At 43.8% G+C, this 23,509-nt stretch overlaps 1 protein-coding gene across 3 annotated transcripts in view; it reads right to left on the reverse strand.

The window, feature by feature from the left end:
* GALNT14 (polypeptide N-acetylgalactosaminyltransferase 14) overlaps positions 1-23,509 on the reverse strand; it is a 596,567-nt gene that overhangs the window by 111,887 nt on the left and 461,171 nt on the right. For all 3 annotated transcript variants that reach the window (XM_033937530.1, XM_033937528.1, XM_033937529.1), the window contains one exon: positions 4,246-4,311. In XM_033937530.1, the coding sequence (XP_033793421.1) occupies positions 4,246-4,311 (66 nt within the window). The remainder of the gene's footprint in view (positions 1-4,245; positions 4,312-23,509) is intronic.

Genomic DNA, 23,509 nt, shown 5'->3' on the forward strand with positions numbered 1-23,509 from the left:
ACGACGACAGTGAGACAAACAAAAGGTATTCCTTACTTGTGTCGAGCTTTGGGGCTGGTGGATCCCTGGAGGTTACTCCACCCCACTGAGCGAGACTATACGCACCAGTCTAGAGCACATGGTTCCTTTTCTAGAATCGATTACACCTTACTTTCTGAAACCTTGTTTGCTCGAGTCTCAGAGGCGACTATAGGCCCCCTTGAGGTATCTGATCATCATATGATTTGGCTGGATGTGGCAGTGGGTGGCCCCGTGGGTCGTGGGTCGGGATGGAGATTCCCTTCATACTTACATGATGATGACCATTTTCGGGAGTTTCTATCTGGAAAATGGGAAGACTATTGTTCCTTTAATGCACAACACATAGAGCAACCAACACTATTTTGGGAAACCGCGAAGGCAGTATTACGGGGAGATGTCATTGCTTACGTGGCTTCTAGGACCCGACGCATTGCACACCGTATAGTACATTTAGAAAAACAGTCGACTCAATTGAAACGAGATTTGTTAATCACCCCCTCCGTAGCTAATAATGAAAAGTACAGAACAGTTCTAGCTGAGCTAAATTCCCTTATACACGAACGTACTAAGAAATTACTGTTTTACCGTAAATTTCAATTTTATAAATATGGCAATAGGGCCGGGAAGTTGCTGGCGTCTGTTGCTAAAAGCTGGACGGGATCCCGATATATATCTATGATACGAGAAAATTCGGGGAAGATGCTGACTTCTGCGGAAGATATTTCGGCTAGCTTTAAAAATTACTTTGAGGCCTTTTACGCCTCCCCTGGTTCATATTCGGGCCCTGATGTCTGTGATTATTTGGAGGACGCGGGGATGCCTAGATTGTCGATGGCCCAGGTGGCCCGGTTGGATAGACCATTACAACTCCAGGAGGTGATGCAGGCGATTAAGAAATTGAAGCCCTGCACTGCTCCTGGACCGGATGGGTACTCCCCGGAGTTTTTTAAGATCTTATCTTCGTTCATAGGGGGATCCCTCCTTAATTATTACACAGCGGTTCAGACTCTGGGCAAATTCCCGAGATATGCAAATGATGCTCTGATTACGTTAATCCCGAAACCTGCTAAACCGCCTACGGATATTGAATCTTATCGACCAATATCATTGTTGAATGTTGACATAAAGATCTTGGCTCGGGTGCTAGCGGATAGGCTGGCGCCTTTGCTGCCCACTATTATTGTGCCTGAACAGGTGGGGTTTGTCCGGACGCGCCATTCTGTACTTAACGTGCGCAGAGTGCTACTGGCCCTTTCTCGTGTTCAACAGACTCATTCTCCTGGTTTAATAGTTGGGCTAGACGCGGCCAAAGCATTTGATAAGGTACACTGGCATTATTTGTTTCAGGTTTTACAATATGTAGGGTTTCCGGATAGTTTCATGGCCATGATCCGTACACTCTATTCAGGTCCCACTGCATCGGTATTAGTCAACGGGGTGAGATCTCTAGGGTTTCCAGTGGGTAAGGGGACGAGACAGGGATGTCCATTGTCCCCCCTTCTTTTCCTGTTGTACTTAGACCCTTTGTTACGCACAATACAGAGAGATGATGAGATCGTAGGGTTGCCAGAGGGTTCCTCTCAGTTGCGGGTGTTGGCATTTGCGGACGATCTCCTGTTGACTTTGGGAGAACCCCAACGTTCACTCCCTCGAGCCTTAGAACTGTTGGATGAATTTCACCTTTATTCAGGTCTAGTTCTTAATAGGCAAAAGTCCCTGGCGATGCCAACCTCGCCCGAGGTGAGACAGACTTGGGGGGGGGAATTTCCTTTACAGTGGGCCCCTTCCCAATTGACGTATTTGGGGGTGGTTATTCCTCAAAATTTAGATAGGCTCTATTCAGCTAATTTCTTGCCCTTACTCCGTCGTACTGTGACCACACTTTCCAATTGGAGGAAATTTCCCTTATCGCTTTCAGGCCGCATTGCTTTATACAATATGATGATACTGCCTCAATGGACCTATCTATTGCAAATGTTGCCCATTATTATTACATCGACACATTTATCACAACATAACTCTCACCTTACTACATTCTTGTGGCAGGGTAAAAGAGCTAGGATAGCTTTATCTAAGTTAATGTTACCCAGACATCATGGGGGGTTGGGCCTTCTGAGTGTTTCTAGATTTAACCTGGCATGTCAATTGCGCCATATTCATGACTGGTTCTGTAAAACTACCTGTTTTTCGCTACCTGAGATTGAATGTTTTTCTTTCCAACCCTATCATTTCAGTTATCTGTTGCATGCCCGTCATTTACCAGATTCGCCACAGATACTAACTAACCCCTTTTTATCTGTCATGCGTAAAGCTTGGAAAATGTTGTGTATGCTGTTAAAAATTTCTCCATATGGAACACCTTATCTCCCCATCATTGGCAATGGGGATTTCCAGCCTGGCTTGGACTCGGCTGTTTTTCGACGCTGGAACTCGGAGGGTCTCCACTACTTGTCCCATGTGGTCGTAGATACGGGACTTCCTGCCTCTTTTGCTGATCTACAGCTGCAGTTTCATCTTTCCTCCATGGATTGGTTTGCTTACAGACAGCTCCAGCATTATTTACTGACTTTACCTTCGGAGACATTGCAAGTGGATGTCCAAAACGGACTCCAGGAATCTCTATGCCTTACTGCACAGGAACCTATGCCGTTGAACTTTTATCATAAGCTCTTACAGGACCTTTCTGGAGAACTAGATTTTCTTTCCATTGCCCAGAAATGGACGACTGATCTTCAGGTGCCAATCTCTGCTGATATAATCCGTAGGGGCATTCGCTTGGGGAATGATCCTGCCCTGTCTGCAGTGGAGAAAGAGCGGAACTACAAGTTCATATTGAGAGCTTTCTATCCACCCAAGAGAGCTCAGATAATGGGGATTAGCTCGGGACATTGCTGTGGGAAATGTGCAGAGCCTATGGCATCCTTTGGACACATGTTTTGGACTTGCCCCTTGGTGTCTGCTTTCTGGCTACGCTTGGTGTCCTCTGTGGCTCAACTTTGGGGGTGTTCCTGGAGGATGCACCCTAGTTTTCTCTTCACACTTCAAATCCGTCTTCACCCAGCTAGACCGGGATGTGCGAATTTCATCCGGAAAACTGTGCTTATGGGACGGAAATGTATTCTCACACAGTGGCTTTCACCTCACCCACCATCTATTCAACAATGGAGACTACTAATGCTACAACAGCTGTTATTGGAAAGAAAGGCTATTGTGGACATGAATGCAAAAAAGGGTCGGTTATTCCGTCAATGCTGGTATCCTTTTAGCCAGACCCTTACTACTTATGTTCAACGACAACTATGGGAGGATTGAATGGAACACTGCTCCTACTCTGACAGTGCCCTAGTTAATTAGGTTCTCTATTGCTGCTGCTGCCCAGAAGGGGTGGGGGGGGGGAAGTTTGGGGGGACTTGGGATCTGGAGTTATGTTGTGGAATAACGAAAATGTACTTTACTTCTGTATCTACTGTATTTGCATTGGTTGAATAAAAATTACTTTACATAAAAATGTGATTCAAAGGATTTTGCAAAAATGTAAAAACTAAGGGGCTGATTTTATAAATGGCGTCTAAATCATCTGACGCCTAGAAAAATGGTACCAGCTGCGTGTCAGTCACACTTAGGCACCGTTTATAGAACCGCAGCTGGTGGCACCTATGTAAAATCGTACGTGCCTGAAATGTAGGCCAGGGTTTTAAAGACCTACATTTCAGGAGCCTAAGTTTTTGGAGAATCGCGCTTTGTGGCGCCTAAGTCATGCTCCGCCCATAGAAATGCCCACTGAGACATTAGGCGCAGCTAAGCACCACACAATAGGCGCCTATTGCCAATTAACTAAGGGTATTTTGCCAATTAGGTTAGGTGCCCTTTATAGAATCAGCCCTTAAGCCTTTGATTTCATTAGGAGGACAGAAAAAGGAAGCCCAGGGCATTGTTCTTTTGTGTAGCTTTATGGTTAATAGAGTCCCGTCTGATATCCTAATGCCCAAGCAGGTCCCTTTTAAAAGTCTGTGTCTGTTTCTCCAGTCTCATGCAAGAATGGGCCCAGTTGTGCAGGATCCAATGTCATGTTTCAGTATATCCAGATCTCCAGCAAATGTCATTGTTGTTTCAAATCTGATTTTACCTAGGGCATTTAAAGTACTAGAGAGCTCCAAGGCTGTATCTTTAATGCTTATCATTAGGATTATTTGGATTTATTGTATTATTAGGATTAGTTCTTACCTTCTCGCTGATTATTTCGCAAACACTTCACCTTCGGTAACTTGCCCAGTAGCCGGCAATCATCAGCTTTCAAGAGAGAAAGAAATTATTTATTGTCAGTCAGGCAAACTCTTGCAGTGGTGCCTCAAAGAAATGAGAAGTGGGAGCACAACCGTGACAGGGGAGGTTTTGATGGATTGTTATACATCAAATAACTATACTGTAGATGGTTATATTTAATCATTAACCGATTCTACCCTAAGGAAAAATACAAAGATGTCACAATTGCATGAAATTCAGACCACCCTCTCTTTCCCAGTGCAAACAAGTAGGAAAAGTCAGATTTTTCTTTTTGTGGCACTTCCTTTGGTCAGAATTTAAGGTGGCTTAGTGCCCAGCAAAGCAGAGCTGGATGTTTGGAAAAGTTGAGTCTTTACTTCAAGCTGCTGGAATATATATTTTAAGCTGCAGAAGCTACACTGGTTGCCAGTGAAGAGTAGAACCCAATTTAAAACCACCTGTATGGTCCATTAGGTCATATATGGGGAAAACTCTACTGGACTAACATCTACCATTCAGGTTATACATTACTTCTACAACTCAAGAATGGTCCGCTACAAACTTGTCTCTTCCATCTCCACGTCAAATCCGGCAAAAATCACTCTTCAAGGAATCTTTTAACAACTTGTATATACAAGTGAATATACAAGTTGTGAATACAATTCCCCCTCCCCATTCGCGGTTCCTGCACTCGCGGTTTCATATAATCACGATTTTTTTCTGGGGAGGGGGAAAATTAAAAAAAACAGTCTTAATGTTAAAAAAATCCATCTTTTTTTCCTCCCTGCCGCCTTCCCGGCCTTACCTGGTGGTCTAGAGCAGTGATTCCCAACCCTGTCCTTGAGGAACACCAGGCCAATCGGGTTTTCAGGCTAGCCCTAATGAATATGCATGAGAGAGATTTGCATATGATGGAAGTGATAGGCATGCAAATTTGCTTCATGCATATTCATTAGGGCTAGCCTGAAAACCCAATTGGCCTGGTGTTCCTCAAGGACAGGGTTGGGAACCACTGGTCTAGAGGGCTTTCGGGGCAGGAGCGATCTTCCTACGCTCCTGCCCCATGCAGATCGCCATGAGGAAATGGCTGCTGGGAGTTCCCATAGTCTCTCGAGACTACGTCGGGAACTCCCTACAGCCATTTCCTGATGGCGATCTGCACGGGGCAGGAGCGTAGGAAGATTGCTCCTGCCCCTAAAGCCCTCTAGACCACCAGGTAAGGCCGGGAAGGCAGCAGGGAGGTGGGAGTGGGTCAGAGCCGGATAATAGCGGTTTTTCAGCATTCGCGGTCCGGATCTGCCCGTATCCCCCGCGAATGACGAGGGAGAAGTGTATACAAGTTGTGAATATAAAAGTTGTTAAAAGATTACAATCACCTATTGCCGCCTAGCATTTTCTATTCAGTGCGGCTGAATTTTAGATGGTTTGGTTTCCTGAGGCAGGAGCACGAAATGTGTTCACGTTGGAACCAAGAAACCAAGCTTTAAGTTAAGAAATTTTGAACTTGTTGAAATTCTTTTGATTGATTTATAGTTTATTTGGCACTAATTTGGCACTAAGTTATGCTTAAAAGTATGAAAGATCTAGCAATGATTGGGTGGTGAGGTGGAGTGTGTGGCGCAGTGGTTGGATCTACAGCCTCAGCACCCTGGGGTTGTGGGTTCAAACCTCGCGCTTCTCCTTGTGACCCTGGGCAAGTCACTTAATCCTCCATAGCCCCAGGTACGTTAGATAGATTGTGAGCCCACCGGGACAGATAGGGAAAATGCTTGAGTACCTGATTGTAAAAACCGCTTAGATAACCTTGATAGGCGGTATATAAAATCCTAATAAAACTTGAAACTTAAACTTGAAAACTTGTATAGGGGGGGGTTTCCTTCCAAAAAAAACCTCCATGTCTCTGAGCTGATCTTTACATATGTATAGCATCTCTTGAACAACTATTTAAGTGAAACTAGAGGTAGTAGTCTCTTTACACAAAAACGTATTTCGCTACTTTTTTTGCAATATTATTGGTATATGTATACTTTCTCCCTGTGAATGTCTAAAGATGAATGTAGGGCAGAAAGTGATGAAGGAGAGAAAACAGCTAGTGGGTAAGAAGGCCCTGGAAACACAGTTAAGAGCACAGACAGAAGGAAGTGCAACCAGAAACTGGGAAAGGGTGATTAGAAAAATAAAATCATCAGATGTAGGGAAATGATTTTATTTTCAATTTAGTGATCAAAATGTGTCAATTTTGAGAATTTATATCTACTGTCTATATTTTGCACTATATTTGTCTATTTTTCTGTAGCTGTTACTGAGGTGACATTTCATATTTTAAAGTCATCTCTTTGAAAAATATAGAATATAAATAATAATTACATTTTTCTCTGTGTACAGTGTCCTTTGTGTAGTTTAATTTTGTGGTTACCATTATGTATTGTTAATATGATTATACCTGTGTATATATGAAAAATGAATGGAAGAAATTGCATTACAATTAGTATTATTATTTTGATGGCGGAGTCTGGGGCAAAGCTTGGGCAGGTCGGAGGCGGAGCATGGGCGGTCAGTGGTTGGGGGTACTTAGTTGATATTTGTTAGACTTAGGGCATACTTGGCTTGAAGAAGTTGAGAAACACTGGATTAGACTACCCTTTGGATCTGTTGATTATAATTTTGTTTCAGAAAATACTGAAAAAGCTTACGGTTGCTTCTATTTTCCAGTGCAAGTGGCAAAGAACAGGCTTGTAGCACTAGAGTCCAATTATTCTGACTTCAAAAGAATTACTGTTACTGGGTGTGCAGCCCCTAATAACCAGGAATGCATTTAGAAAAATACATTGGGCGATGTCACATTTCTTTCAGCTCCAGTGACAGAGCCCCCCGGTGTATCATATATTTGCCACCTCTGGCAGTGAAACATGAAATACTCTAGCCGCTCACAAACCTGCACAATTTATTAAACATATTATCTCATTTGTTTAATGTTGACTTGTTCCTGGGACTGTAAATATCTTCTTGCAGGCAGTAAGTATTGTTGAAATAATACTTTCTTGTCAGAGACGTATAAACAATGAATTAGACCACAGGGAGAAAAAAAAACTCTCCACTTTCAGCACACTCTTTTAATTAGACCATGTGGGGGCGCCATTTTCAATATGACATCTAAATCTGAGTTTAGATGTTTTGCAGAATATGCACAGCAACACCAAAAATACCAAACATGCCCATTTTAGAAACTGCAAAATATCTATCTTGTGCTCAGTGCATCTATCTTTATGAACCATTTTCAAAAAATCCAAAAGAAAAATGTACAGAACAAGCCATTGGGATATAGGAGGGGCCACAAAGACATCTGAGCAGAGCAATGGAGCACCCTAGGGGGCATTGCAGTGAACCTCTCATAAAAAGCCCTAGGTACATATTGCACCATAACTCCCCTTATAGTGATGCAGTCTTTGTGAAACACAGACTGTGTTGGAGCCGAGATGCATTCCCTCAGATAAGTGTTTCAATTTTCAAATTTATGGAGCTACGTGGATAATGTTACACAATAGAAGACGTAGTGCTTAAAATAATGTGCTATGATAAAAGAACCAACGCACAGTATCAGCGACCTCATATCGCTGTTAGGCACCCCGCTGAAGTACTTATGAGCACATTTAAACTCAAAATTTATTATAAAAAGTTGGTTATACAGCAGTTCACGTCGACTTAATAGTTTTTGATGGGAATAGGGTCCTTTGATTTGTTCTATAAAGATGGATGTATGGCAGAAAGTGAAGGCGAGAAAAACAGCAAATGGATAAGGTGGCCCTGGATACAGTTAAGAGCACAGACAGAGGAAGTGCAGCCAAAGACTGGGAAAAGATGGTTTGAAAAACAAAATCACCAGACAACAAAGGTAGGGGAAATGATTTTATTTTCAATTTAGTGATTGATTTGTGTCAGTTATGAGAATTTACATCTGCTGTCTATATTTTGCACTGTTCAGGAAGAAATGTATTTGTTTCTATTTTTCTGGGGTTGTACTGCATGCAGAGTCTTGAATCTTAGGGCTCCTTTTACAAAGCCGCATTAGCAGTTTAACGCGCGTAATAGCGTGTGCTAATTTGCCGGCTGCGCTAGCCGTTACCGCCTCCTCTTGGGCAGGTGGTAGTTTTTTGGCTAGCGCAGGGGTTAGCGCGTGCTAAAAATGTGCGTGCACTAAAGCCGCTAACGCAGCTTCATAAAAGGAGCCCTTAGGGTTTGTGGTCCCGTATTTGCATAGGGGTTATCTGTGTGCTAGTAGGAATGAATGTTGAGAAGCATACAGTGTGCTTTGTCTAGTTTAATAAGATTGTTAATAAGATTATGTATATAATAATAATAATAATAATAATTTTATTCTTATATACCGCCATACTGAAAAAGTTCTAGGTGGTTCAAAACAAGGTAAGCTAATACATGGGATACAGATAAAATACAAATTAGAATAATGGACTTAAAAACAGATAAAGACAAAAAGCATTTACAATATAATGCAGAAAAGAAAACAGTTTAAAATTGGGGAAGCATTGTTGACAGTTTAAAAAGAACTGTTAAATGCCAGATAGACAGACAATAAAATACCGGCATGGCAGGGAAAGAAGAAAGAAGTAGTACATAGAACAGATAAAATACATCAAGTTAAATATAAGAAAATGAAGCAGAATGCATTAAGATACCAGCCTATCAAAGAGTTGAGTCTTTAACAATTTTCTAAAATCAAGATAGGAAGAGATCTCTAACATAATTTTTCCAAGCCATACATTCAATTCAGTGGCTTGAAATAAGAGAGTTCTCTCAAGGAACTTCTTATAACGAGAGGATTTTATGGAGGGATATGAAAACAAGTGCACTCTACGTGCGATATTTTTGGCGTGACTCAAAGAAAAATGAGACACAAGATAACCTGGTAACAAACCCAAAACTGATTTATAACAAATACAAGAAAATTTGAACAGAATTCTCGACTCTATCGGCAATCAATGGAGTTTCAAATAAAAAGGAGTGATATGTTCCCATTTTTTTAAACCAAAAATCAAGTTTCAAGTTTCAAGTTTATTAAAGTTTTTGATTAATCGCTTAATCGTACTTCAAAGCGATGAACATACATAAAAAAACCAATTAAAATTAGGCGAACGGCAGTATTCTGAATCACTCTCAATTTTTTGAGAATTTTCTTGTAAGCACCTAGGTATATAATGTTACAGTAATCAAGAATACTTAAGACAGAAGACTGTACCAATAAACGAAAGGAAGTTTCATCGAAATACTTCTTAATGGTGCAAAGCTTCCAAAGCACAGAGATACATTTCTTAAACAATAAATCCGTATGTTATTCCAATGTGAGATGTTTATTCAGAGTCACACCCAATATTTTTATGGATTGTTCTATATTATAGTCCAACCCATTCACGTGTATTATTGTTTCTTTAATCTTATCGTTGGGAGTTGCTAAAAAAAAAAAATTTAGGTTTTCTTCCGCATTTAATTTCAATTTATAAGCAATCATCCAAAGTTTAATCTGACTTAAAATAATCGCTACAAAATTTATGAACTCCGGTGACAGACAAGTTAACGGGATGACCATAGTAATGTCATCCGCATAAATGTAGAACTTGAGCTTTAAACTTTGCAATAAATTTCCCAAGGAAACAAGATAAATGCTAAACAAAGTGGAGGACAGAGGTGAACCCTACGGGACTCCACAGGAGTTTTCCCAACGATAAGACAAGGTATCTTCTTTAAACACTTGGTACGATCTTTTACCCATGAAGCCACGATGAAAAATGGATGGAAAAAATGGTATTATAATTAGTACTGTTGTGGGGGCGGGGTCTGGGGCAAAGCTTTCGGGCCTCCCCAAACAAAACAATATTCCGCTGCCGATGCCTAGAATGACTATTAGAATAAAGTCGGGATTAAGTATGGTAACATCTATGAGGTGAAAATAACCAGGTGAATCGCTAGAATGGTGTCTCAGGGTGAGGAAGGATCTATACTTCTACTAAGACTACGTATATTAATAAAAAAATTTGGCTTGTGACTTAGTCTGTGTTTTAGATTTCAGATTTTTCTGGATGTCTGGTAACCCTATGCAAGATACCTTTTTACCCAGATTTTCTAGTATTGTACAGTAAAACTGTGCAAGTATGAAAGACAAAGAGCTCCTTTTATGAAGGCGTGTTAGGACCTTAACGCGCAGAATAACGCACGCTAAATTGCCACGTGCGCTAGCCGCTACCGCCTCCTTTTGAGCAGGCGGTAGGTTTTTGGCTAACGCACACAATAGTGTGCGCTAATCCGGTGCGTGCGCTAAAACGCTTAGCGCACCTTCGTAAAAGGATAAAAATGTAACAGAACCTACTCAGATATTATACTAACTGCAGATCAATTTGTAAAGAGGATCAGACTCAGGGACACCCCAGCCACCATATATTTATTTAGATATTTATATACTGCCTATCAGGTTATCTAAGCGGTTTACAATCAGGTACTCAAGCATTTTCCCTATCTGTCCCCATAGGCTCACAATTTATCTAATGTGCCTGGGGCAATGGAGGATTGATTGACTTGCCCAGGGTCACAAGGAGCAGTGTGGGATTTGAACCCACAACCATATGGACAACATAACCACCTGGTTCAGGCTTTAGGGGGAGGCAAAGCAATATGGGCTGAGCCAGCAATGGCACCCCTGAAAATTCACTATCGCTTAGTTTTAGGTGGTCTAGAAATATTAGAAATAAATAAAATAAAATAATACCAGCATTACATTAGCACCTCAGTTTTAATGAAAGCACATCAGCAATTTCAGGTGTCATTGTGGACAATATGTTGAAATCGTTTGCTCAGCCATGTGGTAGTAGCCAAAAAGAGCAGATAGAAAATAAGATAAAATATATAATGCCGTATCACTCCATAATTGCTCAAAAATCATCAATTTCAAACAATTAGAAAAAATAAAAATACTATAATTCCCAGCATCCCTCAGCTATATATATGGTCTTAACCATCTGCAGAATATCGCTCCTAAATTCCATCAGTCGGTAAAATTTGATTTTCTGAATTTATAGCAGAATGAACAATTTGGCATGATGTGCCAGGCAGAACACATTGTACTGAATCTTGTTAAGATCAGAGTCTCAGAATGACTTCAGGTTGTATTAACACATGGTACGATAAAGAAAAGTGATCTTGACATCCTGGGAGGCATTTTTCAATTCAGGTGAGTCACTGCTGTAATTGGGCACTTTAAAATAGTGTGCCTCTTTTCAGATCTGTAGTTCTTTTGGGGATAATTTCTAACTGAATGGAGCATGCAGAATAGGAAGCAGGGACTTATTAATTTGCCCAGGGAATATATAGATATAAAAGTAGGCATTCCGAAAACATGGGGCCCAATACTGAACTGCAACAGTACAAAAGTTAATATGCCTCATCAGCACAACTCTCTAAATACATATATTCCGTGGTGACTGCACTGGCACTATCCGTTTAAATTTAGGTACGCTATACAGAAGGCCTAAACTGAGTGGCTAGCTTACTGTGCAGAGGCTGAATGGCACAGCTAAACAGATAATGGTTGATAGTCTGTGGAACTTACCCAGATAATGCAGTTGAAAATCTGGACAGCATTAGCTGGTTAGTACCAGGGTGGTCCAGGCAGTAGCATAGTAAGGGTAGGAGATGCCTGGGGCTGTGCCCCCCCCCCCCCCACACACACACACACTCCTTCCATGCCCCTCCGCTCCTTTCCATTCCCGACTCAAACTCTCCCTTCCCCCTATCTCTAAATCTTCACCAGTGCCAGTGGCTTCTCTAGCATGCTCCTCACGCCAGCGTTGGATTTCCCTCTGATGTCACTTCCTGGCCCTGTGACCCGGATGTGATTCAGAGGGGAACCAGGCTGGCGCGAGCAACAGGCAGGAGAAGTTGCTCACACTAGCAAAGATCTACAGAGGTACGGGGTAGGAGGGAGGGATGGTACAAGCGTGGCATGGTGTGGCAGGGAGGTGCCAGTGCCCCCCCCACCAACACGGTGCCCGGGGCGGTCTACACCACTCACCTCCCCCCTTACTATGCCACGGGCGCCACAACGTTATCCAAGCATAAAGGGGATGGGACTTGACATACCACATTTTCTGTATGGTTACAATCAAAGCAGTTTACATATTTTAAGGCTCCTTTTACAAGGCCATGGTAGAGGTTTCTACCACGGGCCGCCAAGGTAAATGTTCCAACACTCATAAGCAGTCTATGAGCATCGGAGCATTTACCTCACCTTCCCGTAGTAGAAACCTCTACCGTGGCATTAAACAGGTACTTATTTTGTACTTGGGGCAATGAAGTGTTAAGTGACTTGCCCAGCGTCACAAGGAGCTGCAGTGGGAATCAAGCTCACAACCTCAGGGTGCTGAGGCAGCAGCTCTAACCACTAGGTCACTCCATCACTTTGTAAATGGTGCCCAAATTTGAGCACCAAATAAAAAAATAAGTGGAGAATGATAGTCTACAAACAGTGCTCTGAATTGGGCACCATTTACAGCTGATTTTACAAGCTGATTTTCAATGCACACTTTTGGGGGTGAAGGTTTACACCAACTGAACTCTGCACCTAAATTAGACGCAGATCCCCTGAATTCTATAACATTGTGCACAAATCCTAGAAACACCCCTGACCAACCCCATGCCTATCCCTTGGCCACGCCCCCTTTTCAGAGCTCCATTTAAAAAAATTTACGTGCATATTTTAAAAGAATAGCAAAATAAAGAAGAGCGCATACATTTTGATTGTTGCCAATTAGCGCCAATGACTGTTAGCACCCCAATTATCAGAGCTAATTGGCTCGTTCAGCAATTAAATTGCGCACACAATTTGGGCACGCATCCATATTTGCATGCGCAATTTGTGCGCTATATATAGAATTAGGGGAAAAATACAGTCCTAACTATCCCCCTCTTTTACTAAGGCGCACTAGCCGATTTAGCTTGCGCTAAATATTAGCGCACGCTAAACACTAATGCGTCCCCAGAATATAATGGATGCATTAGCGTTTAGCGTGCCTTAGTATAAGGACCCCTATGTGCCATTAGTTATCCACATACCATCACTGAATATCAGCAGAACACAGATAAATTCTGGGACCTGCCAATGGTCTGGATATTCAGTGCCAGCACTCAGATTTGAGCTGGTACCGAATATCCAGGTTTGATTCAGTCCACGTAATAATAATAATAATAGTAGTAGTTTATATAGAAACATAGAAACATAGAAAAAAGCAGCAGAAAAGGGCTATAGCCCACCAAGTCTGCCCATTCCAAGTATCCCCTCCCCTGAATTTACTCCCTTAAAGATCCCACGTAAGTATCCCATTTTCTCTTAAAATCCGTCACGCTGCTGGCCTTTATCACCTGGAGTGGGAGTCTGTTCCAATGATCCACTACTCTTTCGGTGAAGGAGTCGCCATGAAACTTCCCTCCCCTGATTTTCAGCAGATGCCCTCTGGTGGTCGAGGGTCCCATGAGCCAGAAGATATCATCTTCTGACTCGATGTGTCCCGTGATGTACTTATATGTTTCAATCATATCTCCCCGTTCTCTTCTTTCCTCAAGTGAGTACAGCCGCAATTTTTTAAATGTTTCTTCATACGTGAGATCCTTGAGCCCCAAGATCATCCTGGTGGCCGTTCGCTGAACCGACTCGATCCTCAGCACGTCCTTTCGGTAGTGTGGTCTCCAAAACTGAACACAGTACTCCAAGTGAGGCCTCACCATGGCTCTGTACAACGGCATCATAACTTCAGGTCTCCTGCTGACGAAACCTCTGCGGATACACCCCATCATTTGTCTTGCCCTGGAGGAAGCCTTCTCCACTTGATTGGCAACCTTCATGTCCTCACTAATGATCACCCCTAGGTCGCGTTCCGCCGTGATCCTAACCAAGGTCTCACTATTTAGTACATAAGTTCTACGCGGGTTTCTCTTACCCAGGTGCATTATCTTGCATTTTTTAGCATTGAAGCCTAGCTGCCAAGTAGTTGACCATTGTTCCAGCAACAGTAGGTCGTGTGTCATATTATCAGGTAATAAGCTTTTGCCTACTATGTTGCAAAGTTTGGCGTCGTCGGCAAACAGTGATACCCTTCCTCTAAGTCCTTGCGTCATATCTCTTATGAATAAGTTAAATAGAATCGGGCCCAGGACCGAGCCCTGCGGCACTTCACTGATCACGTCCGATGCTTCGGATGGGGTACCGTTCACCACCACCTTCTGAAGTCTACTGCTCAGCCAATCCCCAACCCATGTAGTTAGAGTGTCTCCTAATCCTATTGATTTCAGCTTGTTCAGTAATCTTCGATGAGGGACGCTATCAAATGCTTTACTGAAGTCCAAATATACCACGTCCAGTGACTCTCCGGCGTCCAGTTGTCTAGTAACCCAGTCAAAAAAGCTAATCAGATTAGATTGGCAGGATCTGCCCTGGGTGAACCCGTGTTGGTGTGGATCACGCAGTTTTTCTTGGTCTAGGATTGTGTCAAGATTCTGTTTGATCAGTGTTTCCATGAGTTTACACACTATAGACGTGAGACTCACTGGTCTGTAGTTTGCTGTCTCTGTCCTGCAGCCCTTTTTGTGGAGTGGGATTACGTTGGCGGTTTTCCAGTCCAAGGGGACCCTTCCTGTGCTTAGGGAAAGATTGAAAAGAACAGATAATGGTTCTGCCAGGACTTCCCTTAACTCCCTGAGCATTCTGGGGTGTAGGTTATCCGGTCCCATGGCTTTGTTTACCTTGAGTCTTGATAGTTCGTCATAGACGCTACTGAGCGTAAATTCGAAATCTTGAAACGGGTCTTTCTGGTTATCTCCCTTCTGCAGCTGTGGACCAGCTCCCGGCGCTTCGCGGATGAACACTGAACAGAAGTATTTGTTTAGTAGTTCTGCCTTCTCAGAATCTGATTCCGCAAAGTTGCTTCAGGCGTACTATCCCATCTTTGTTTCTTTTCCTGTCACTAATATAGCTGAAGAAAGATTTATCCCCTTTCTTAATTTTCCGTGCTAGCTCTTCCTCCATTCGGAGTTTGGCTTCTCTGACTGCTGTTTTGACAGCTTTAGATCTGTCTAGATAGTCCTCTTTCGCCCCATCTCTGCCTAAATGTTTGTAGGTGATAAATGCGTCTTTTTTCTGTTTAACTAGGTCTGAAATTTCTTTACTGAACCATTGGGGTCTTTTGTTTCTCCTGCGTTTACTTACTGTCTTTATGTATCGGTCTGTTGCTTCGTGTAGGATGGACTTCAGAGATGACCACATATCCTCCACATTGTCAGATATTGCTTGTTTATGTAGCTCCTGATGGACAAAATCTCCCATGCGGTTGAAGTCTGTGCCTCTAAAGTTGAGAACCCTTGTTGCTGTGTTTGTCTTAGGGAAACCTTTCTTGAGGTTGAGCCATACCATATTATGGTCGCTGGAGGCCAGTGTGTCTCCTACTGAGACTTCCGTGACGCTATCTCCGTTGGTGAGAACTAGGTCTAGTAACGCCTGGTCCCTGGTGGGCTCCAATACCAATTGCTTGAGACGTGCACCCTTTATGGAGGTTAATATTCTTTTGCTGCTACCCGTAGTCGCGGAGAGTGTGTTCCAATCTGCATCTGGCATGTTGAAGTCTCCTAGCATTACTGTGTCCCCGCGCAGTGTGATGTTCTCTATGTCCTCGATTAATTCCATGTCTTTGTCCTCCTGTTGCCTGGGAGGTCTATATATCACCCCAAGGTATAGGCATTTTTCATTCCCTCTGGCCAGGTTCACCCAGAGGGATTCCCCGGTGTATCTAACATCTGTGATTCTGGTGGTTTTGATGCTTTCCTTAGTGTATAGCGCTACTCCTCCTCCCAATTTACCCTCTCGGTCGCAACGAAGTAGGTTGTACCCTGGTATAACCATATCCCACCCATGCGATTCCGTGAACCAGGTTTCGGATATCGCTATCACGTCAAGATCGGCGTTTGTTATCTCAGTCTCTAATGCTAGAATTTTATTGCCCAAGCTGTGTGCATTAACATACATAGCTCTCCATATCTGTGAAGAGATTCCTTTATGAGCTAGTGTGGCTCCTAAATTATCAGTGATATTTCTCCCTGAATTATTGTGGATATCATTGGTACTTACCTTAGACTTGGTAGTGTGAGTGCGACTTGCCTCCTCAGGGTGGTTTCTTACTGCTCTAGGATATAAGTATGTACCCTCCCCCAACTTACCTAGTTTAAAGCCCTATGGAGTAGGCGGGCCAATCGATGTCCAAATACGTTTCTACCTCTTCTGGTTAGGTGGAGTCCGTCTGGTCCTTGTAGTCCCTGGAGCATCTCGCCGTGGTTTAGGAATCCAAAGTTCATTTCTATGCACCATTCTCGGAGCCATTCGTTAGTCCGTTGAATAAGCTCTTCTCTAGCTCTGCCTTTGTTTCTTACTGGAAGAATTGATGAAAAGACCACCTGTGCTCCTATCTGCTTCAACTTCTTTCCCAGCGCTCCAAAATCTCTGGGGATGTTCTCTGTGGCATTCCTAGCAGTGTCGTTTGTGCCTACATGGATGCGAAGTTCTATGCGGTTTACAATGATTAAAAAAGAATGTTACAATTAAGTAGAACTTACATAGTTGGAGATTAGTGACTAACAGTATATAAGAGTAGTTGTTGTGGGAGAGATTGTACGGATCAGCTACCTAGGTAATTCAAGAACAGATATGTTTTTAGGTGTTTCCTAAATTCACCATAGTTGTTTGTATGCCTAAGTAATTTTTCCAGGTCTTTGCCCCATAATGCTGCTTGATAAGAGAGAAGATGTTGATGGTGTCTTTTAAATTTACATTCTCTAACCAGTGGGGAGATGAACTTCAGGTGTGGGCTTCTCTTAAGTTTGTTGGTTGAGAAGGAGAAGAGGTCAGTTATATATTTAGGGGCTAAACCGTATAGTGCCTTAAAGCAGAAACATCCCAGCTTAAACTTCGCACGTGCCTCCATTGGCAACCAGTGCAGGAGTCGGTAGGAAGGGGTTATGTGATCGGACTTCTTCAACCCAAAAATCAGCCTAACCGCTGCGTTCTGCACCAGTTGTAGTCTGCCTGCCGTGGGATGAATTACTCAGTTCTGCCATAGCCTGCGCTACTCCCCTAATCCAGCCCCTTATTTAGTTATAACTTGTGAAAATTTACAGATAAGAAAGTTATGCCACCCATCAGCGAATGCATAATTTGGCTTGAAAACTGGCTCAATAGTGCTTACCTTCATGACATTGCCAGGGGTGAAGAATGAGAAAACCGGATTGGCCCTCTAAGCCCTGCCTAATGATACAGATTTTATTTCAAAAAGAAAACACAAAACCCAATACTTCCGCAGTAGGAGGATAGCAGCCAAACGCAAAGAAGGACTGCGGAAATAATGTTCGTGCCGCGGGGTTTTATGCAAACAGTAGAATGTGACACATTTCCCGCTGAAGAAGCTTGTGGTGAAACACAAATTTGGGGCCAGTGGTGCACCTAGCTATTGTGACACCAAGGGCCGATCATTTTTTAACACCCCTTTCCTCTATATGAAAAACATGATTTTTAGTAATAATCCACAAGTCGCACAACAAGAGTGTACCTAGGAAAAGGCAGCATCTTACACACTGCAGCGAGCACTAGAACATCAATACAACCAATGTAAAACCAAACAAGCCAGATTAGTACAAATCGATCCTGCACAGTGAATGCTGACAGAAAATCATGTCTTTCATACACACAGAAAAAAGAAACACCTCCCCGGGATGCATGTTCTGATACTCCTCTGACAGTCATAGAGGTTCTATAAGCGTTAGAGCATTTAGCACTCCGGGCCGTGGTAGAGACCTCTACTGCGGCTTAGTAAAAGGGGTGGGGGGTTAAAAATAGAAATATGTAGACAAAAGTTAAACTGAACCACCAAGAAGCAGCACTCTTGTTTTTGTGTTTTGCCATGGGGAATGATATTGTGGCTATGTGTGTGTTTTGTTTTGGGGGTTTTCTGAAACCACCCGGGTGTGGCATTGAGCTGCTGAATAGAGAATGACACGGTGAAAAAATTGGTCCCCGTCACCGCCCCGTCCCCGTCTCACCATCCTCTGCACCGCCCCGTCACCGCCATTCCCTTCACCGCCCCGTCACCGCCACTGCCACCCCATTCACCGCCCCGTCACCGCCACTGCAACCCCATTCACCGCCCCGTCACCGTCACCGCTGCATATATAAAAGCCTCAAACGGGTACGATTTTAAATACTTTTCTTTATTTACGTATAAAGGAAACATTCTTTAAAACTTTAAAACTTAGTTAAATATTAGTTAATAACTATACAAAAACAAACACGACATGTACTTTTAATGCTTACAAATTGTAAGTTACAATGTTAGCCTACATGGTAAGTAGACGCGGCCGCTGTACCTAATCGCGGCAAATCGTGTACCTAATCGTGTACCAAATCGTGTACCTAATCGCGGTCACTATGCTAATCGTGATTAGCATAGTGACCGCGGCTACGGCTGCAAGTCTCCCCTCCCCCCAGCGATCACGGCAGGAGGGCACCCAACCCCTCCTGTAGACCCCCCCCAACAGCCCTCCCGACAATCGCAGCAGAAGGGTACCCAACCCCTCCTGCCGGTCCTCCCAATGGCCTCCCCTAAGATCGCCGGCAGGAGGGTACCCAACCCCTCCTGCTGGACCCCCCCCCAACGAACCCTCCCACCCCGGAACCCCCTTAGTCTTACTTTCCAAGTTGGACCGGACGGCTCCTCACACGTATGGCCAGCAGGCTTGCCTCCGTCCAAATGAGGCGGGCCCGCCCCTACCCTGCCCAACCCACAGGATCCTAGGGCCTGATTGGTCTAGGCACCTAAAGCCACTCCCGCTATAGGAGGGGCCTTAGGTGCTTGGGCCAATCAGGCCCTAGGATCCTGTGGGTTAGGCAGGGGAGGGGAGGGGCGGGCCCGCCTCATTTGGACGGAGGCAGGCCTGCTGGCCAGACGAGCGAGGAGCTGTCCGGTCCAACTTGGAAAGTAAGACTAAGGGTGGTGTTTCGGGATGGCGGGGTTTGTTGGGGGAGGGTCCGGCAGGAGGGGTTGGGCACCCTCCTATTGGCGATATAGGGGGCCGTTGGGGGTGCCGGCAGGAGGGGTTGGGCACCCTCCTACCAGTGATCATAGGGGGGCTGTTGGGGAGCTGGCAGGAGGGGTTGGATATCCTCCTGCTGCGATCGTCGGGAGGGCCGTTGGGGGGGGGTTGGGGTAGGCAGGAGGGGTTGGATATCCTCCTGCCACGATCGTTGGGGAGGGCTGGTTCTGTCGGCATGAAGGGCTGAGCACCTTCCTGCCGGCGATCGTCGGGGGGGGGGGGCGGGTTCTATTGGCAGGAAGGGTTGATCTGACAAATGAGGAGCCAGTATATTGGGGGGCGGAGTCAATGCGGCAACGTGCAGGTGAAACACAGGTAAATAGCGGTTTCTTGAAGGGGGGACATTGGCCTGCGGGGACAAATCTATTCACCGTTTTTGCGGGCGGTGAAAGGATTTGTCCCCGCGTCTGCGGCAATTTGCTAATGAGGTCACCATAACCCGCAGCCAAACCGCAGCCACGCAGCGGTTTGCTGCGGGGATCGCTCCCCGTGTCATTCTCTACTGCTGAAGTAACAGCGTGGCTGCTTGGTCAGTAATCCAGCGGCGCATTTTTGTTTGCTAAGTTTCTTCTTTTTAAAATTACTGAGCTCTGGAATGATTTTCCTGTCGAGTTGCATGATCTTGGCTCTCTCCAATTATTCCGCAAACATCTGAAAACTTGGCTTTTTTCACAATTGTGATCTTCACTTCCTTCTATATTATCCCTATCCCTACTGTATTTTTTCTTTAATTTTCTGTAAACCGTGTTGAGCTCTAGTCTTATAGAGAAGATGCGGTATATAAGCTTAAGGTTTAGTTTAGTTTAAGTTTTGCCTTGAATAGGGTTACCAGATGTCTGGATTTCCCAGGACATGTCCTCCTTTTTTCGAGCGCATGTCCGGGGGTCCAGACGGCTTTTCAAAACCCAGCACTTTGTCCTGTTTTTAAAAGCTTCCAGCTAGCAGCAACGTCAGGACGTCATCTGCGCATGTACGGATGCAACGCAGTGACATCACATGCATACGTGCATGCGTGTGATGTCATAGCATCACACCAGCGCATGCGCAAATGCCCTCCCGACAAGTGACCCGGTTGAGGGAGCGGGGCTGGGGACACAACGGGGCATAACTCGGGCGGAACGGAGCGGGACTGGGGGATGGGGCCATGGGTCTGGATTTTCGTTCCCGAAAATCTGGTAACCCTAGCCTTGAAACCAAAATGGAATTGTCCAGATCAGAATAATGTGCACTAAAAAAATGTCCTCCAACTCATCTGAAGATCTTTATTCCTCCAATGTCACAATGGTACATTCAAACGACTCTATGACTCAATGACTCGACATGCATATGTTTTGGCCAACAGGCCTGCCTCAGGAGTCTTGAGAATCACGAATGATGATATACGAAGAATGCTACCACTCACATAGATTTAACCAAAATTCAAATAAGGAATGTCATGTCTTGTGAATTCAACTGTTGAATGTACCATTGTGACATTGGAGGAATAAAGATCTTCACATTATAAGATGAGTTGGAGGACACTTTTTTAGTGCACAACATTCTGATCTGGACAATTCCATTTTGGTTTCTTTGTATTTGTGTCTGTGGTTTTGTTTTCCCCTGGTTTGTTCTAACCCTAGCCTTGAAGCATTGTTCACAGACAGTAAAAGACAAAGGGTAAACTGTTCTAGCCAAGTCTGGAGGATTATAAGGGGGCAGCTTTATTGTTGTGCACAAATGTAGAAATGCAGTTGGGAGAGAGGAGACAATCCGTGGGAATAGCTCTCCCTATCCCAGGACAGTACCAGCTAAAGCCTAATGTGCAATGTGAAAAGGAAGAGAAGAAAAGTTTGTTTTGGAGGGGTTTTCTTTCTTGTGCTAACTGAGCCCATTTGGTTGGGGGCTGGGACTGAATAGACAATTCTAACCAGGACTATGTGGACTGAAAAGTGGAACTCATTTTATTGTGGATTTCCCCCCTCCCCTTTTTGCTTTGTCCAGCTGACATAATTGAAAATTGAACTGTGAGAAAGTATTATCCTGACATCTGGAGATATTATGCCTGATGTTCTGCACTGACTGTGAAACTGCTAACAAAAAATGCCTCGGGGTTTCTATACCAGTGTGCATGGGAGACATTGGGGGTTTTTGGTAACTATTATTTTGCTTAGGCCATACACCTTTACCTGCCACAATGTCCACTAATATAGTGCAAAATATAAAGATAGCAGATATAAATTTGAAAAAAGAGAAATAAATCATTTTACAAATTAACAAAAATAAAACAAAATATGGAAAATAACATAACACTATTTTATTGGACTAATACATTTTTCACTTAGCTTTTAAAGGTCAAAACCTTCTTCCTCAGGTCAGTAAAATATACTGCTGTTATAGTATCCTGTCCTGACTTGAGGAAGATGGATTTGGACTCTGAAAGTTAGTCAAAAATGTATTAAAATTAGTCTAAAAAAGGATCACCTTATTTCCTTCTATTTACTGTATAAATGTTTATGAACACAGCTACAATACTACTGTACCCTAAAGCAAAAAATAAATGAATAAAAGAAATAGACATTTGTTTTCAACCTTCATTGTCTCTGGTTTATGCTTTCCTCATCTTCTCATCATTCTCTTCCTTCCATCCAGTGGCGTACCAAGGGGGGGAGGTCCACCCCAGGTGCACGCCCCAAGGGGGTGCACAGCTGGCTACCCACCGGGGAATTGGCTGCCGCCGGGGAAAGGCTTCCACTGCCGTCATCGGGAGCAAGCCGGCCGAGTTCTCCCTTCTTTTCTTCCCTGCAGGGCCGACCAACTCTCGCTGCCCGACATCAATTCTGACGTCGGAGAGGACGTTCTGGACCAGCCAATCGCTGCCTGGCTGGCCCGGAACGTCCTCTCCGACTTTAGAATTGACGTCGGGCAGCAAAGAGTTGGTCGGCCCACGGGGAAGAGAAGCAGGGCGAACTCGGAGCCGGCCTGTTTCCGATGGCGGCAGTGGCAGCCTATTCCCCAGTGGCGGTGGCAGCATTTTCCCAATGGCGGTGGCATAGGGGAGGGAAGGGGGAAAGAAAGAAATGGGGGGACACGACAGGGAGCCAGAAAGAAAGGGGGCAGGGTGAAACAAAGAAAAAGAAAAAATGGGGCACAGAGAGAGAGAGAAAGACAGACAGAGAGAAAGAAAGAGGGCATGGAGAGAGAAAGAAAGAAGGGGGCAGGATGAAAGAAAGAAAAAGTTGGGGGAGGGAATGAGGTCTGGAGGAGAGGAAGCATACAGGAGGCTGAAAGAAGGGAAGAAATATTGGATGCACAGTCAGAAGAATAAAGTGCAGCCAGAGACTGATGAAATTACCAAACAAAGATAGGAAAAATGATTTTATTTTCAATTTAGTGATCAAAATGTGTCCGTTTTGAGAATTTATATATGCTGTCTATATTTTGCACTATGGCCCCCTTTTACTAAACCGCAATAGCGGTTTTTAGCGCAGGGAGCCTATGAGCGTTGAGAGCAGCATGGGGCATTCAGCGCAGCTCCCTGTGCTAAAAACCGCTATTGCGGTTTAGTAAAAAGGGAGGGGGTATATTTGTCTATTTTTGTATAGTTGTTACTGAGGTGACATAGCATAAAGTCATCTGCCTTGACCTCTTTGAAAACCTGTGGAATATAAATGATAACTAACACTTTCTCTGTGTACAGTGTGCTTTGTGTTTTTAAAATTTTATTGTTGGTAGATCATTTTGACTTGGCCACAAAGGTAAGGGGGAGGGAGGGAAGGGAGCTGCTGAAAGACATCTAGTAATCCTTGCAGGCTTGACTATGCAGGGAATTATTTTTGTAAAATCATGATTTGTTATGTGACTGGCATTATTTAGACTTTAATTTCTATGAATGAATAGAATGAAAATGATATAAAATTACTTGCTTGTTTTTATGTGTGTGCGCTGAAGGAAAGTGGAGAGAGAGTGGGCTGAGGAAGCTGAAGGGAAATGGGGAAAAGAGAGTGGGGAGAAGATGCTGATTTATAAATTGACAATTGTACAGAATATTGTTTCTTTT

This window comes from Geotrypetes seraphini, chromosome 3 (assembly GCF_902459505.1).
Source record: "Geotrypetes seraphini chromosome 3, aGeoSer1.1, whole genome shotgun sequence".
NCBI classification, from domain to species: Eukaryota; Metazoa; Chordata; class Amphibia; order Gymnophiona; family Dermophiidae; genus Geotrypetes; species Geotrypetes seraphini.